Raw genomic sequence first — 15,030 nt, forward strand, 5'->3', positions numbered from 1 at the left:
CAAACTTGGCTTGACAGGAGACAGAAATATTATACAAACTCTTTTTTAGAGTGCCATTGTTATGTATGCAAAGTAACACAGCTTTAAAAAGAGTTAGTTACAGCCTTGAAGATATCACTAGATTTCTAGAAACCCCAGAAATGCAACAAACAATAAAAGTAATCTTCAGAATCCCCAGAGACTTAATAAATCTGATGAATGTTGATTGGGGATAAAGGAGTGAATGGTACTGAAAACCAGAAAAATAGCATTTAAAATATAAGTTGTGGTAAAGTTTTATTTTAATGTATTATCTGAAACATTTAAAGCACCATGTTCAAAAATGAATGTAGTCTTTTTTTTTTTCTGTAACCATAGGGGAAGTGGGAAAGGAAAATGGTATAAATTCAATGACACTGTTGTTGAAGAATTTGAACTTAACGATGAAACTTTGGAGTATGAATGTTTTGGAGGAGAGTATAGACCAAAAGTTTATGATCAATGTACGTATAAACCTACATTTTAATTATCTCTTACAAATATATTTAGCACATTTTAATCTCCTTATTAGGAACAGTCATTTGAAAAAAAAATTTAATCAAGTCTTGAAACTGACAAATGTGACTATTATATATACTTTAATTTGGTTACTGTTGTGGCCCAACAGCGACCGGCTGAGCTGTTGGTGGAATCTGACAGCGATGAACACTATGGGACTGCCTGGAGGCTGAGGAAGACTCTGGGGGGTGTTCGGAGTCAAAGCAGGGACTAGAGAGGCCTGGTGGCCACCAGGTGGTTTCTGAGTCAGGGAGCAGTGAGAAAGAACAGGGAGGCTGTCCCTGATGTATGTATGCGTAGGGCTGCGAGGAGGAGGGAGCAGCTTTGGAAAAAGGGTCACAGAAGGAAATAGGAACAGGTGGCTACTGATTCATCCCTCCCAGAGAGCTTATAGGTGGGGCGACGGGAGGGGAATTTTGCAGGAAACAACAATTTACTGATCCAGCCGTAGAGAAAGATTAGGAGACTTTCGTGAGTTCAAGCCTTGTTTCATAGAGATAGCTTTCTGGGCTCCCAGCCAAGGGGTTGCTTATCTCCCTCCTTAGTTGTGGCAGACAGCCAAGTCTGCGTCCATACATATTGTAGAGGCTTGGGACAGAACAGTTACTAATTCATTTTATCGAATAAATAAGATAAAAATAAGCACAAAAAATAGCAGATGGTTCGGGGGTTAAAAATGGAATAAACTGTATAGCCAGCTGAGCAATGTAACCTGCTATGGTTCTGCCCCCACCCCAAAAAATCTTAATAAGTATGATATGTTCATTGTGCCAAAATAATGGAACTTCAGGAATAAATTGGGGAAGGTAGATCTCTGTTTAGTCCTCTCTAGATGGGACACATAGCTATTAGAGTGTTTTTACTACAGCCACCATTATAATTACCATGAGAAACTACTTTATGAAAATGTACTTAATGTGTAGTCTTACTAAGGAAATCAGATCTCCCAGTCTGAATATTTCCTTCCTTCCCTCTTTCATTTCTTCTTCAGCAAACCCATATCCTGATGTTCGCCGTCGCTACTGGAATGCTTACATGCTCTTCTATCAACGAGTCTCTGAACAGAACTCCCCAGTCTTGCCAAAGAAAAGTCGAGTCAGTGTTGTACGTCAAGAAGCTGAGGATCTCACCTTGTAAGCTTCCATATCCTTAAATTCCAGCATTTGAGTCACGTACAGAATTTCAGTACGTCTGACTCCATAATTGAGGTTATCCTTTCCATATAGGACAAAACCTATTTAGAAGGGTATCCTTAGTCTGTGTCTTACTACACATAATCCCAGGACAAGTTGCAACATGTTTAGAGTGTGGGAAAAGCCAAGAGAAGTTTGAAAATAGATACTGAAGAATAGAAAAGGTTTCCTAATTTATAATGCTCAAACTTCTCCTTAACTATATAGCTTTTTTTCCTTAGTGAGGAAGCAAGCAAATTTTGAGTGCTATCTGAACCCATGGGTCTAACCATCAGAACCCTCAGCCAATCACAGCACTATTTTAATTTGACAGATGGCTTCCTGCCAGCTAGTGATTCCTATCATGACACGTGGTTATGTTAACTAAACTGTAACTAAGCCACAGGTGTAAATGTGGTTGACCATGTTAGTGAAGCAGTATTTTTATCCATTGCTTTAAATTTCTATCCTTTTAAAATATGTATTTCTTGTCCTATACTAACCTCAAGTAAATCATCAGTTTTATTTATGGAGTGATAAATCTTACAAAAATGTGCAGAGGTGTATTTAATATGTGAACAACGATAGGACTGAGTTCATATTTATTTACCTACACAAGCTGTACAATCAAATGTACAATGCAGGCTGAACAGTAAATTTGAAGTATGGAAACTGATAGACAATTATGTTTGTAATATTATTTTCTTCAGGTCTGCTCCATCTTCTCCAGATATTTCACCACAATCATCTCCACGGCCCCACAGACCTAGTAGTGACCGTCTGTCTATTTTGACTAAATTGGTCAAAAAAGGAGAGAAAAAAGGCTTATTTGTGGAGAAGATGCCAGTTCGAATATATCAGGTAAGCCATAATTACAGCAGCTGGATACTTAGTTTAAAAGTTAGATTTTCATGTTCATGTGCTGAAGTATAAATATATAGTAGTGTCAGTTCTGAAACAAACCACTAATAATATTTGAAATTTACATTTTGCTCATTATAAAAAATTGACCTTATTAGCTTGCTTCAATTAATTTAAAGCACATGCTTTAAGCTGCTATTTGAAGAATCCATGCCTGTTTATAGATGACATTGCTACAATTCTTTAGCAGTCCAAAGCATTTACCATTTGACAAAAGCAAGAATCTTGTGTTAATAACAAAGGAAAAGATGTAGAAGACAAGGATGGAGATAGATAGATAGATGATAGATGATAGATGGATGGATAGATGATAGATAGATAGATGATAGATAGATAGATAGATAGATAGATAGATAGATAGATAGATAGATGATAGATAGATAGATAGATAGATAGATAGATAGATAGATAGATAGATGATAGATAGATTGATTGATTGATAGATTGATAGATGATAGGTAGATGATAGATAGATAGATAGATAGATAGATAGATAGATAGATAGATAGATAGATAGATAGATAGATAGATGATAGATAGATAGATACTCATAAAGAATATCTGAAGCAAAATTGAAAGAATAATTAAGATCGGAAGCTTTATTTAGTGTAAACAAAATCTTGTTTACACCAACAGCATTTACCATAGCTTTCCATAATTTTCTGCCCTTGTGAAACATCTTATGGAGTGAAACCAATGAAGTACAGGCAGGAAAATGAAGGTCTAGTTTAATTAAGACTGAGAAGGCCAAAATATGTGTCAGAAATATGAACGTATAAAACAAAGGTTAGTGTGGGTGCATATGATGAAAGAAGGCATAGATTTATTTACATTCCTTTTTAGCATCTTGCATAATCCAATTTATTGTGAAAGAAAATGGTATGCTTATTAGGCATGTATGAAGCACTATAAAAAAGTTTTTGTAGTGAGATTTCTAATATGCTGTATATGTGTGTGTGTATATGTATGTATGTATGTATGTGTGTGTGTATCTATCTATCTATCTATATGTATGTATATGCATATGCATATATGCTGGTCTTGTTGTATTCGGGTCTTTTTCCGTGTAAGATTGAGATTGTCTTGGCAACGTTTCAGCAAGGTCTCACTCGCCATCTTCAGGCTGGGTTTTGGGCTTAAAGTATGATCGGAGCTGCCGTCTTTCTATAAATCTTGGTTGGGGGTGGGGGGTATGGAGTGCTGACTTTGTTTCAGTAAGTGGAATGATTGGTTGTTTGGTTGTATCATGATTGGTAGATTGGTGCTGATTGGTGCTGGCTGTGTGTCTATTGTTGTTTCATGTTGTAAGGCCTGGGTGGTGGGTGGGGCTTGTTTGTTGACTAGGGCTGGTTTCCAGATGTCTGGTAGGCGGGAGGTATCATCACATTTATTCATATTGTGGGGGTGTTTCTCTATTTCGATAGTTTCCATAATTATTCTCTTGTTGAAGTGTTCTGTTTTGGAGATTAACCTGGTTCCTTCAAAATTAATTTCATGTCCTGTAGCTTTAAGGTGCTGGAAAAGGGAGGAAGTTTTTTCTTTTTTTCTTACTGCATTCTTGTGTTCTGCGATGCATGCATTTATTCTCCTGTTCGTTTGTCCTATGTATGTTGCCAGACATCTGGAAACCAGCTCTAGTCAACAAACGAGCCCCACCCACCACCCAGGCCATTACAACACAAAACAACAATGCACACACAGCTAGCACCAATCAGCACCAATGTACCAATCATAATGCAACCACACAACCAATCATTCCACTTATTGAAACAAAGCCAACACTTCACACACCCCACCAAGATTTATAGAAAGACGGCAGCTCCGATCACACTTTAAGCCCAAAACCCAGCCTGAAGATGGCGAGTGAGACCTCGCTGAAACGTTGCCAAGACAATCTCAATCTTACACGGGAAAAGACCCGAATACAACAAGACTAGCATACCTACACCCATGAAAATCTACAAAAACACACACACACAAACACACACACACATATATATATATATCATCTGAATAACCTGTACTACGATAATATTTTTATTGCTCATACAGTATCATCTTTTTAAATAATTCCTTGATGCTGATTTATTACATATTGCTTTTCAGATGGTGAGAGATGAAAACCTGAAATTTATGAAGAACAGGGATGTCTACAGCAGTGACTATTTTAGTTTTGTTCTGTCATTAGCTTCATTAAATGCTGTGAGTAGTGAATTTAATATTTCAGTTATTAAGTCCATGCAATATCGGATATGCTAGCCTGTGAACTCAGTCAAGGTGGACAGGCTAGTCCCTAGAATTATGTCAGCAGGCTTTTCCAAGGTCCTTCAGAGATCTGGAGAGCTATGGTCACCTGATCTCATAGGTTATCAATATTTTGGAAAGATTGTGCCAACAGGCTTGAAAGAGGTGATTCTAGTTATTCTGGATAATTATTGTCCAATCCTAAATACTTCCTTTTGTAGGGATGATTGGTGAGACAATGGAGGGGATCAACTGTTGAGCACATTAGAAGAAATGTATTATCTAGATATTTATTTAATCGGTAGTCAAGTCCCGCCATATTGGTCATCTTTTATTAGGACCTGAACAAATAGATTTTGCCACTCCTGGACCTGCTGGATTCCCTAATAGTTTTTGAAACTATTGACTATAATATTTTTGTTAACCAATGCAAGAATTATAGAGTTCAAGTACTGTTTATTAGTGAACAGTTTCAGTCACTGGTTATGGGGAGAAAGAGGTTGGCTTGATAGCCATTTATTTCGTTGAATGGTAGCTTTGAAAGAAACTTTTATTTTTCAGTTTCTTGTTAAAAGTGGTTTTTACAATTTATAGTTCTAAACTAAAATGCAGTCTTATATAATCTAATCACTTTCTGTCTAGACAAAGTTGAAGCATATGCATTACCCATCTATGGCAAGAGTGAGTTTACAACTAGCAGTCCAATTTCTCTTCCAAACTTATCTACGAACAAAGAAAAAACTCAGGTGACATTTTATTTAAAAGTTCTTTTTCTGAAGCATACACATATACTCATTCTTTTCTGGTCATACCAATATTTGTCTGTTTGCTTCCTTTAAGGACTGATACAGAAGAATGGATTGCAACCATTGATGCTTTAGTTTCTAAAAGTTTTGATGCTTGTCAGTGGTTAGTTGAATATTTAGTTGAAGCAGAAGGACGAGAAGTTATTAAGTAAGTACTAACATAGTTGGTCAATCTGTTTGATAGATTCCATGATATTGAATTCTTCTTTCCAGTTCATGTCTTCCCCTACCTATATAGCTCCTGTTTATGTAGTTGTGAAAAAACAATGTGCAGAGATATCCCACAATAACCCTATGGTTTGTACATAACACTAGAGGCAATTATCTAGTCTCTCTACACCAGTGTTTCTCAAACTTGGCGACTTTAAGTCCTGTGGACTTCAACTCCCAGAATCCCCCAGCCAGCATAGCTGGCTGGGGAATTCTGGGAGTTGAAGTCCACAGGACTTAAAGTCGCCAAGTTTGAGAAACACTGCTCTACACCTATGAATATTAGGTTTCCCAGTAGGGGAAAAAAGCAAATATAATTTAAATTAGAGCATGAAAAATTCAGTTTGGCTTCACTTCTCAACAATGGGGTATTTTTCAGAACATTTTTGCTGGAATGCAGTGTAAGAGAAGTAAGAGTTGCTGTAGCCACAATTCTTGAAAAAACCTTAGACAGTGCCTTGTTTCATCAAGAAAAGGTCAGTAATGTGAAAAGCCACACTGCTTTTATTCATTGCATATTAGTAATTTCTATAATTTGTTAATTAGTTAACAAGAATCATATGGATTCTAATAGTTATGAATGTAATGTTTAAAGTCAGTAGATATTTTTTATGAAAACATCTGCTGTGATTCTTTTTGAAAAGCTTGTTTCGGGTCTGTCTGACTTTTAAGACTTTAAGAAAATGTCAGCTTTATTCCAAGCTTTGGAAAATACTTTTTGCTTTTATATTCATTGTAAGCTTGAATTATTAAATTGATCATTTCAAATAAGACCCTTCTTACTTCTACTTTTTTGACAGCTAAAAAGCTTGCATCAGCTAATAGAAGTGTTGTTGAGTCTATTGGACAAAGATGTCCCCGAGAACTGTAAAAATTGTGCCCAGTACTTCTTCTTGTTCAACAATTTTGTACAAAAGGTAAAAAAAAACCAAAATGATTCTACTTTTCAGGTTGCTATAATTAGATAAAAGAAGCTATATTGCAAAAAGTTTCCAGTACCGCATAGAAAAAAAAATATCTGTCCTTTGCCCAGGATGCTTTGTCTCTATAGCATACAAAGTGATAGTTTCAACTTGCTGTTCCATAAGAAAAGTAAACTGAAGTTCAAAGGTTTTTGAGAAAGTACCAGAAGGCTCTGGAAGAAGTGGATTATCATGAATACTCACTTGTGGGGTGCCACAGGGGTCGGTCCTCTCACCTCTCCTGTTTAACACATATGTGAAGCCGCTGGGCGAGATCATCCATGGTTTTGGGGTTGAGTACCACCTGTACGCTGATGATACTCAGCTGTACATTTCAACCCCAAACCACCCCAACGAGGCTGTCGAAGTGATGTCCCGGTGTTTGGAAGCCGTCGGGGTCTGGATGGGGGACAACAGACTCAAACTCAACCCCTCCAAGACTGAGTGGCTGTGGCTACCGGCACCTCGGTTCAGCCAGCTTATTCCATCGCTGGCCATAGGGGGCGAACAATTGCCCCCTGTGGAACGGGCGCGGAATTTGGGCGTCCTCCTTGATGCCCGGCTGTCAATGGATGACCATGTGGCAGCCGTGGCAAAGGGGGCATTCCACCAGGTTCGCCTGGTGCGCCAATTGCGCCCCCTACTGGACCGGGATGCCCTACGCACGGTCACTCATGCGCTGGTGACGTCCCGCCTGGACTACTGCAACGCTCTCTACATGGGGCTGCCCTTGGGACGCGCCCGGAGACTGCAGTTAGTTCAGAATGCAGCCGCGCGGGCTGTGATGGGGAGTACTAGGTACTCCCACGTAACACCTCTCCTGCGCGAGCTGCACTGGCTACCTGTGGTTTTTCGGGCGCGTTTCAAGGTCTTGATTACCATCTTTAAAGCGCTCCATGGCACAGGACCTAGTTACTTGCGGGATCTCATCCTCCCACATACATCCCTGCGGCCAATTCGCTCACACAGGGAGGGGCTTCTCCTGGTGCCGTCCACTAGGCAATGCCAGCGGGCGACACCAAGGAGTAGGGCCTTCTCTGTGATGGGCCCAACCCTCTGGAATGACCTCCCCCCCGACATCAGAACCACCACTGACCTCCGCTCCTTCCGGCAAAAATTGAAGACTCACCTGTTCCGATTAGCGGGCCTGGCATAATTACAACTGTTCCTCCTGGTAAACGTACTATTAACTGGTTATTTTAGGGGTATTGTTTTTAATTTAATTTGTTGTGTGTCTTAGGGGTTTTAAAATTATATTTATATATACTGGCTAACTGTACAGTTCTTTTAATTCTATTTTAACTCCTCCATATTTTACTGTACATATTTAATTCTTCTATTTATTGTATTTTGATATATTCTTTGCATGGACTGTATACCGCCCCGAGTCCCTTTTGGGAGAGGGGGCGGTCTAGAAGCACAGTAAATAAATAAATAAATAAATAAATAAATAAATAAATGAAGGGAAATATACGTGTCTCCAGATACTGTTGAAGGCTCCAATCTGGGTCGGTCACCGGGACCAAAGATTTAGTCTTACAAGCTTTTGGACTCATGCTGGAACCCATTCTCAGGGAACTTCTCTCTAGCAATGTGTTTGCTTTGAGCTATTCTGTGTGTGGTATTTATATGGTGGCAGTTGTGTGTGACTTTTTAGATATTAATTGGAGTGTTGATGGCTGGCTATTAAGTTGTTGGCTGTTGTTTCCTTGTGCTACCAAGCCCTCCCTCTTAATTACTTGATAAGCTGGTGGTAAATCAGCACTCCTGTTGACTGACAAGGGGCCCATTTTTCAGACTTCAAGTTTCCCGAGGATGGGCTCCAGCACAAGTCCGATTGCTCAGAAGAGTAAACCTCTGGTCCACTGATTGAACCAGATTGGAGCCTGCAGAAGTGAATTATCTTGAGTCTTTTCAATCAGGATTCAGGCCTAATTATAGTTCTGAGACAACATTGGCCGTGCTTGTTGATGACTTCTGGTGGGGTAGGGGTAGTGCATTCATCCTGGCCCTCCTTGATTTTTATGAGGCTTTCTATACTATAAACCATGATATCCTTTTGGGATGGCTCAGGGGTTGAGTGGGAGGTACCATGTTACAATGGTTCTCCTTTCTGCAGGGCCTGTTCCAGTTGGTGTTGAAAAGGAAGCAATTTATTTCTAAGCCTAAGAATTTAAAATATGTACAGTCATTAACCTCATCTTGTACTGTTGATGCTGCTTCAAATGCCACCCTTTGCTATTCTTTGCATAGTACTGTATTTTTCGGAGTATAAGACGCACCAGAGTATAAGACGCACCAAGGTTTTGAAGAGGCAATTTTTTTAAAAAAAAGGTAGATAGAGGGAGAGAGAGGGAGAGAGAGAGAGAAATACAATAGGTAGGTAGGTAGAGAGAGAGAGAGAGAGAGAGAGAGAGAGGATAGGTAGGTAGATGTTTCCAGGTGTATTTATCCATGTGCTGGAGAAGGAAACCACTAACAACCTAAGATTTGTTTCTGCTGGCACAGCACTTGATCAATGTAATTCTCATCAATCACTCTAACTAAAAAGCTTTCCTTAAGGGGGGGAAGTTTTTGCACTCTGCAAACCTCCCCAAAACGTTTTTGCAAAAACGGGCCCTTTTTTTTACAAATAAAAGGCTTGAATAGCTTTAGGGGGGCTTGCAAAGTGCTGGGGGGGGGGGCAAAAAAGAGCAAAACCCGGCCCGTTTTTCACGAAAATGGGGCCATTTTCAGTCCAAAAAATTGCATGCATAGCCTTATGGAGGCTTATAGAGTGCTGTTGGGGGCTGGGGGGAAAAACAACGGCCCATATTTTGCTCATTTCTGCCCTCCCCAGCCCCCAGGAGCTCTCTGAAAGCCTTCAGAAGGCTATGCACGGCCATTTTGGTGAAGGGGGCAGGGCTTCGGGAGACAAAAAAATGCTGTATTCAATGTATAAGACGCACCCAGATTTTCAGCCTCTTTTTTGAGGAAAAAAGGTGCGTCTTATACTCTGAAAAAATATGGTAGTTCACAGAACAATATAAGAAGTAGATTTTAGTTACAGGTGTTATGCTATAATTACCTCTTAATTGTTATGTTATAGTTTTGGCAGATCAATCATGTCTTATTATTGAGCTAATGGGGGGAAAAACCCAAAGGAAAAAAGCAGAGTAAAAATGCCCAGGTAGTTTGATGCAAAAGAGCCATTTGAAGTCTGTAGATCAATATACCGGTAGTTGAATGTAATCAAATAAGTTTTTAGAAGCATTTCAGAGTAAATGCTTAATCAATTATTAAATATTTAAAATATTTAACCTCTTTTTTGCGATCTCTCCATGTTTTCTAGTACATAACCATATGTTTTTCCTGTCTTCTACAGCAGGGTATAAGAGCCTGTGACCTCCTCCTCAGGCATGGTGCCTTGAGTCATATGATCAATTTCCTTCTTGGTCCCAACCGGCAGAATAACCAGGTATGAGCGTAGGGATAATATTTCAGTCTCTGAGCAGAGTATGTGCTTTAGTCTAGTTCAGAAGCTTAGTAGTAAACTTAATTGTTGGGACTTTGAGAAGACCCCTTCACCCTGCAGGCTTTGCCACAGTCACTGCTGCTTTTGAATGCAGGAAGACTTCAAGAAATGCAATCATATTATTTTTCCCCAAGGGCGCCCTGCAATTACAGCTTCTGGTCATTTGGAAATAGCCCCTATGTAGAAAAGTATGAGAACTGTTTGGCCTAAATTACCTATAACTGCCAATTATGGGACCGTCAGATAAATGTGATTGAGCATAGTTAAACTTGAATAACTCTGAATTTCTACTTCTTGAAGTACCCTATATGCCTATGAATGGGATTTTCAATTGGGTGTTGACAGTTTAAGGGAATACATAGCTTAGATGCTGTTTGTGCTAGAAAGTATAATCTGTCTGCCCTCCAACCTGCCCATTCTTTTGGAGCTACTTGGAGGTTCAGGATGGTGTAGCTTATGTTCTTATTGAATAGATAACAACATCTTCTTATTTTGGCTGTGGTAACTTTTTCATCAAATCACTCTGAAAGCATGCTGTTTCCATTCAGCCTGGCTGAATCAGTCTTCATGCCTTTATGCATGAAAAGATACATTAAATGAACTATGAGGGCTTATACGATGTTTGGTATGTACTTAACAAAACAGAATCGCAGATGGAGTTCCGCACAAGCCCGGGAATTTGGCTTCCTCCATAATACTGTGGCATTGCTTGTCTTGAATTCAGATGTCTCCTCACAGAGGAATGTAGGTAAGTCTTCCCAGTTTTTCCTCGATGACGCTGGCTAGATGACCCTGTGTTGCTGCAGTATGATCATTTTAAATTTATTATTTATTATCAGTTGATTTTCAGGACCAAGTGTAGTTTTATATTTGTACTTCCTTTACAGCTCCTGGTTTGTTTGCCCTGCATTCACCCCTTAGCATTACTACTTCAGGGCCACTTTTGGCCCTTCATGAAGAAGTAGAAGGTTTGATATTCCTATCTGAGGGGAAGCCTTATTTAATGGAGGTAAGCGGCTATTTTACATCTATTTTATGATGAGTTAAATATAATACAAAACTAAGACTTTAATCAAGGTGGTCTAGAATCCAATCCCACCACTGTTTAGAAATGATGTTACTGCAACTACAACCCAAATAGTGAAGAGATACCAAATAAATATGTAATGAAATGCATACCAAATTATACAGTCAACTGCTTTTTTATATAATAATGATAATCCGCTCCTCTTCTCCCAAAGGTGATGCACGCTTTAAGGGAGCTAACTGGATCACTCTCAGTCCTTATCGAGATGGTGGTCTACTGCTGCTTTTGCAATGAGCACTTTTCCCTTACCATGTTGCATTTCATCAAGGTAAATTTTCGTTATACATTTTCAAGACATGAATTGTTCTGGAACTGATATCCAGCGCCTGTAGCACCGATTTAAGAATATGCACCCTGCTATAGAAATTTTGCTTTCCATTGTGTGATCTCTTGACAACTGATTCCTTCTGCATCTAAGGACTGATTCACACTTTAGTTTTCAATGCTATTACTTTAAGGAATTACAATATGTCTATGATTCCTTATTCTTATTACCCTTATATTCCACTAGTATACAGTATATCTCCATAGCTTGTGTGCTTGAAAATGTTTTTTTCCTCAAAATTTCCATTTTTACATAAACCACTCTTGCTAGCTATTATTCAGTATCCCACACAAGTGTTTTTCAGGAAAAAAATCCATTAAAAAACCCTGTCAAAATGAGTTGCAATGTCTTATTGAAAAGTACAGCATTGCTTTCTAAATATTTTCTAAAATATTCACAAAAATATTTATAAACCTTTTACAGTATACAGTCTTACAATGAATGTTTCTAAAATACAAATAAATACTGGTGTACCTTATGCTTGCCTGAATGTATACTTTTGGCTTGCAGAATCAACTGGAGACAGCTCCACCTCATGAGCTGAAGAATATTTTCCATCTCTTACATGAGCTATTGGTAAGTAATAAGATAAAAAGTAAAATCTCCCTCATGTTAAGCTTGTCTCTGTTCTTTTGACTTTATTCTCAGCACTTTAAAATATACATAAAAATGGCCCCGCCCCCAATATATCTACATATTAGCACCTTATTTGTAAGCGCCATATGTTTTAGTGACTTAAATTATACTTTGGTACATACAGTATGTAGCTGTGAATAATGTCAAAATTTTGCCTATTTTTATTATCTGGCTTCACATAGCATTCTGCTTAAGTCAAAAAGTTTCTATTCTATTCTAATTGCTTTCAATAGAAGCTGTGCACCACAAGCCTCAGTACAACTGATTAAAAGTGATTTTAAAAAGTTATTTTATCATGCCTCTTGTTTAAGTAGACTTGAAATGTTGGATTTAGATTCAGCGTAGCTTAGCCTAACCATCTCTGTTGTTTCACAGATTATTGAAGATCCTTTACAAATAGAGCGGGTCAAATTTGCATTTGAGACTGAAAATGGATTGCTGGGTTAGTACCGCTGTATAGAATTAGTAACTGAGTTTCAGAGAAACGTGCAATGAATCTCAAAAAGATAACAGTATTTTTAAATACTACGAAACTTTAGTTATGCAGGGGCTTCTGTTGTAGACATTGTAAGAGGAAAGCCATGTTATTCTTCGAGATGGATAAAATCAGGAGACTGGCAACAGCTTTTCTAATTCTTTTATAAATTTCTAATAACATTTGTTAGTTGGAAAAAGTGCAGCAGACTCCTGATACTTGGATTTAACTTGACTTTAATTACTTGGGAAAATAATTTGAAATGAAGAAAAGTTTTACAAGTTTCTGTATGCCTAGAAGAATTGTTTTGAAGGTATTCAGAAAAAGAATTTAGAAATAAAATATATAATTCAAGAATATTCTGTGAGATGAAGCCATATAAGTATGACTTATGCATAAAGTAAATAAACTCCTTAAGAGCCATTTCTCTCCTTATGATAGCAACTTGATTCGTATGCAGTATTTTGGGGCATTTGAGCAACTTAAATAGATGATATTGGCGAAATAAAAGATTATAAATTCAGGCTATGTTGCAGATTTAAAATATCCGCAACTTGCTTGCTAAAGCTTATTTTGCTGTATATTAATCTGTAAAGAGAGTTCCTTTGTGAGTAAAAGATAATGAGCCATAGCCTAAATTCAGACATTGCCAAGCTGATTAAAAAGCAGTTTAGTTTGGCATGATATCTAAATGTAAAATCATATCAAATGGCAGGATCTGCAGCAGTTAATGCACCATGAAATGGAGTTTAACTGTGAACATACAAAGATAAGTTGAAGTAAAATGGAAGGTGTAAAAGAGCTGTAAACTGTGCTTGACACATTAGCATTGAGACTGTGTTTATAATCTGTTTGCTCAAGATAGTGACTACTTTTATAAGTTGTTATTGTTTTCATACCCTCTCTTAACAGCTCTGATGCATCACAGTAACCACGTGGACAGTAGTCGTTGCTATCAGTGTGTCAAATTCTTAGTCACACTTGCTCAAAAGTAAGTATGGAGTAAAAGTGAAGAACGGTGCTATTCATGCCAGGTTATTCGTTCTTAATATACTAGGATGTGGATGACGTTTTAAATATCTTTTGTATCAAACTCAAAGCCAGATTCCAAAGTTGGAGAGTTCTGGCCATAGAACACAATGGGACTTCACCCCCATTCCTCTGTAGTCTAGACAGTGGAAATATTAGCATTGCCAAAGTAACTGCTACTGACTAGCCAACATATAGATATATTGGTGAAAGAGACAATGTTAACAAACCATTAAAAATAGTTGGTGAGAAAATATTCTCATAGGAATGCCTTGGGATGAGAAAAAAAAACATGAAGAAACACTGTAAATCTCAACAGAAAAAGGCTCACAGAGAGGACAAATAGGGTTGTACATAGTCATATGTTTATGTGAAGATACAACTACTGCTAATATTCTTTTGAAATATTGTATCCTCCCTGCTTTGTATTGGCTACAAAGTCAATGTCGAGAATTATTTCGATATGACCAGAAAGAGAACCTCTTGTAAATTGGAATAATTTAAAGAGAAGAGGGAACATAATCCGTTAATATCTCAGATACATAATTTTCATAATTTCTCTTTCTTAAAGATGCCCTGTTGCTAAAGATTACTTTAAGGAGAATTCTCATCATTGGAGTTGGGCTGTTCAGTGGCTTCAAATGAAGGTAATACTTCTTATACATGTATGTATGTATGTATGTATAATGTAAATCAATAAGTGCTATTCACCATGGTTAGAAGTTTCTTCAATGGGTCAGTGGTAAGGAAGAGGGAGCAGGAAATTTTTGTTCTTGGAACTGAATTCCTTTTGAAATCCAATCCAGTAATAATTTGCTGTATGGTTTGCACTCATTGTTGCTTTCACGTTTTCACATTTTTCTAGATGTCTGAACACTACTGGGCTCCACAAAGTAATATATCCAATGAAACCTCAACTGCCAAAACCTTTCAGCGCACTATTTCTGCACAGGTAAGTAAAGTTTATTGCATTTTTGTTTCTTTTACTTTAAAAGTGGCAGTTGCTTTTTTTAAATACCCAGATGAAACAAAAGGATTTTGCTATGTAAGAGCTTTCTTGTTCTTTATAGAAGTTGGCATACTAATTACTGTATATTTTGGGGGATATGTAT

The 15,030-nt window shown here is 37.9% G+C and overlaps 1 protein-coding gene across 3 annotated transcripts in view; it reads left to right on the forward strand.

The window, feature by feature from the left end:
• USP24 (ubiquitin specific peptidase 24) overlaps positions 1-15,030 on the forward strand; it is a 77,527-nt gene that overhangs the window by 57,949 nt on the left and 4,548 nt on the right. For all 3 annotated transcript variants that reach the window (XM_081949605.1, XM_081949603.1, XM_081949604.1), the window contains exons 49-65: positions 358-482; positions 1,529-1,670; positions 2,420-2,570; positions 4,737-4,832; positions 5,517-5,620; positions 5,715-5,828; positions 6,270-6,366; positions 6,691-6,807; positions 10,217-10,309; positions 11,012-11,114; positions 11,254-11,375; positions 11,608-11,721; positions 12,289-12,354; positions 12,790-12,856; positions 13,802-13,880; positions 14,490-14,565; positions 14,784-14,870. In XM_081949605.1, coding sequence (XP_081805731.1) covers positions 358-482; positions 1,529-1,670; positions 2,420-2,570; positions 4,737-4,832; positions 5,517-5,620; positions 5,715-5,828; positions 6,270-6,366; positions 6,691-6,807; positions 10,217-10,309; positions 11,012-11,114; positions 11,254-11,375; positions 11,608-11,721; positions 12,289-12,354; positions 12,790-12,856; positions 13,802-13,880; positions 14,490-14,565; positions 14,784-14,870 — 1,753 coding nt within the window. The remainder of the gene's footprint in view (positions 1-357; positions 483-1,528; positions 1,671-2,419; positions 2,571-4,736; positions 4,833-5,516; positions 5,621-5,714; positions 5,829-6,269; positions 6,367-6,690; positions 6,808-10,216; positions 10,310-11,011; positions 11,115-11,253; positions 11,376-11,607; positions 11,722-12,288; positions 12,355-12,789; positions 12,857-13,801; positions 13,881-14,489; positions 14,566-14,783; positions 14,871-15,030) is intronic.

Source organism: Natrix helvetica (assembly GCF_964273705.1).
Source record: "Natrix helvetica genome assembly, chromosome: 3".
NCBI classification, from domain to species: domain Eukaryota; kingdom Metazoa; phylum Chordata; class Lepidosauria; order Squamata; family Natricidae; genus Natrix; species Natrix helvetica.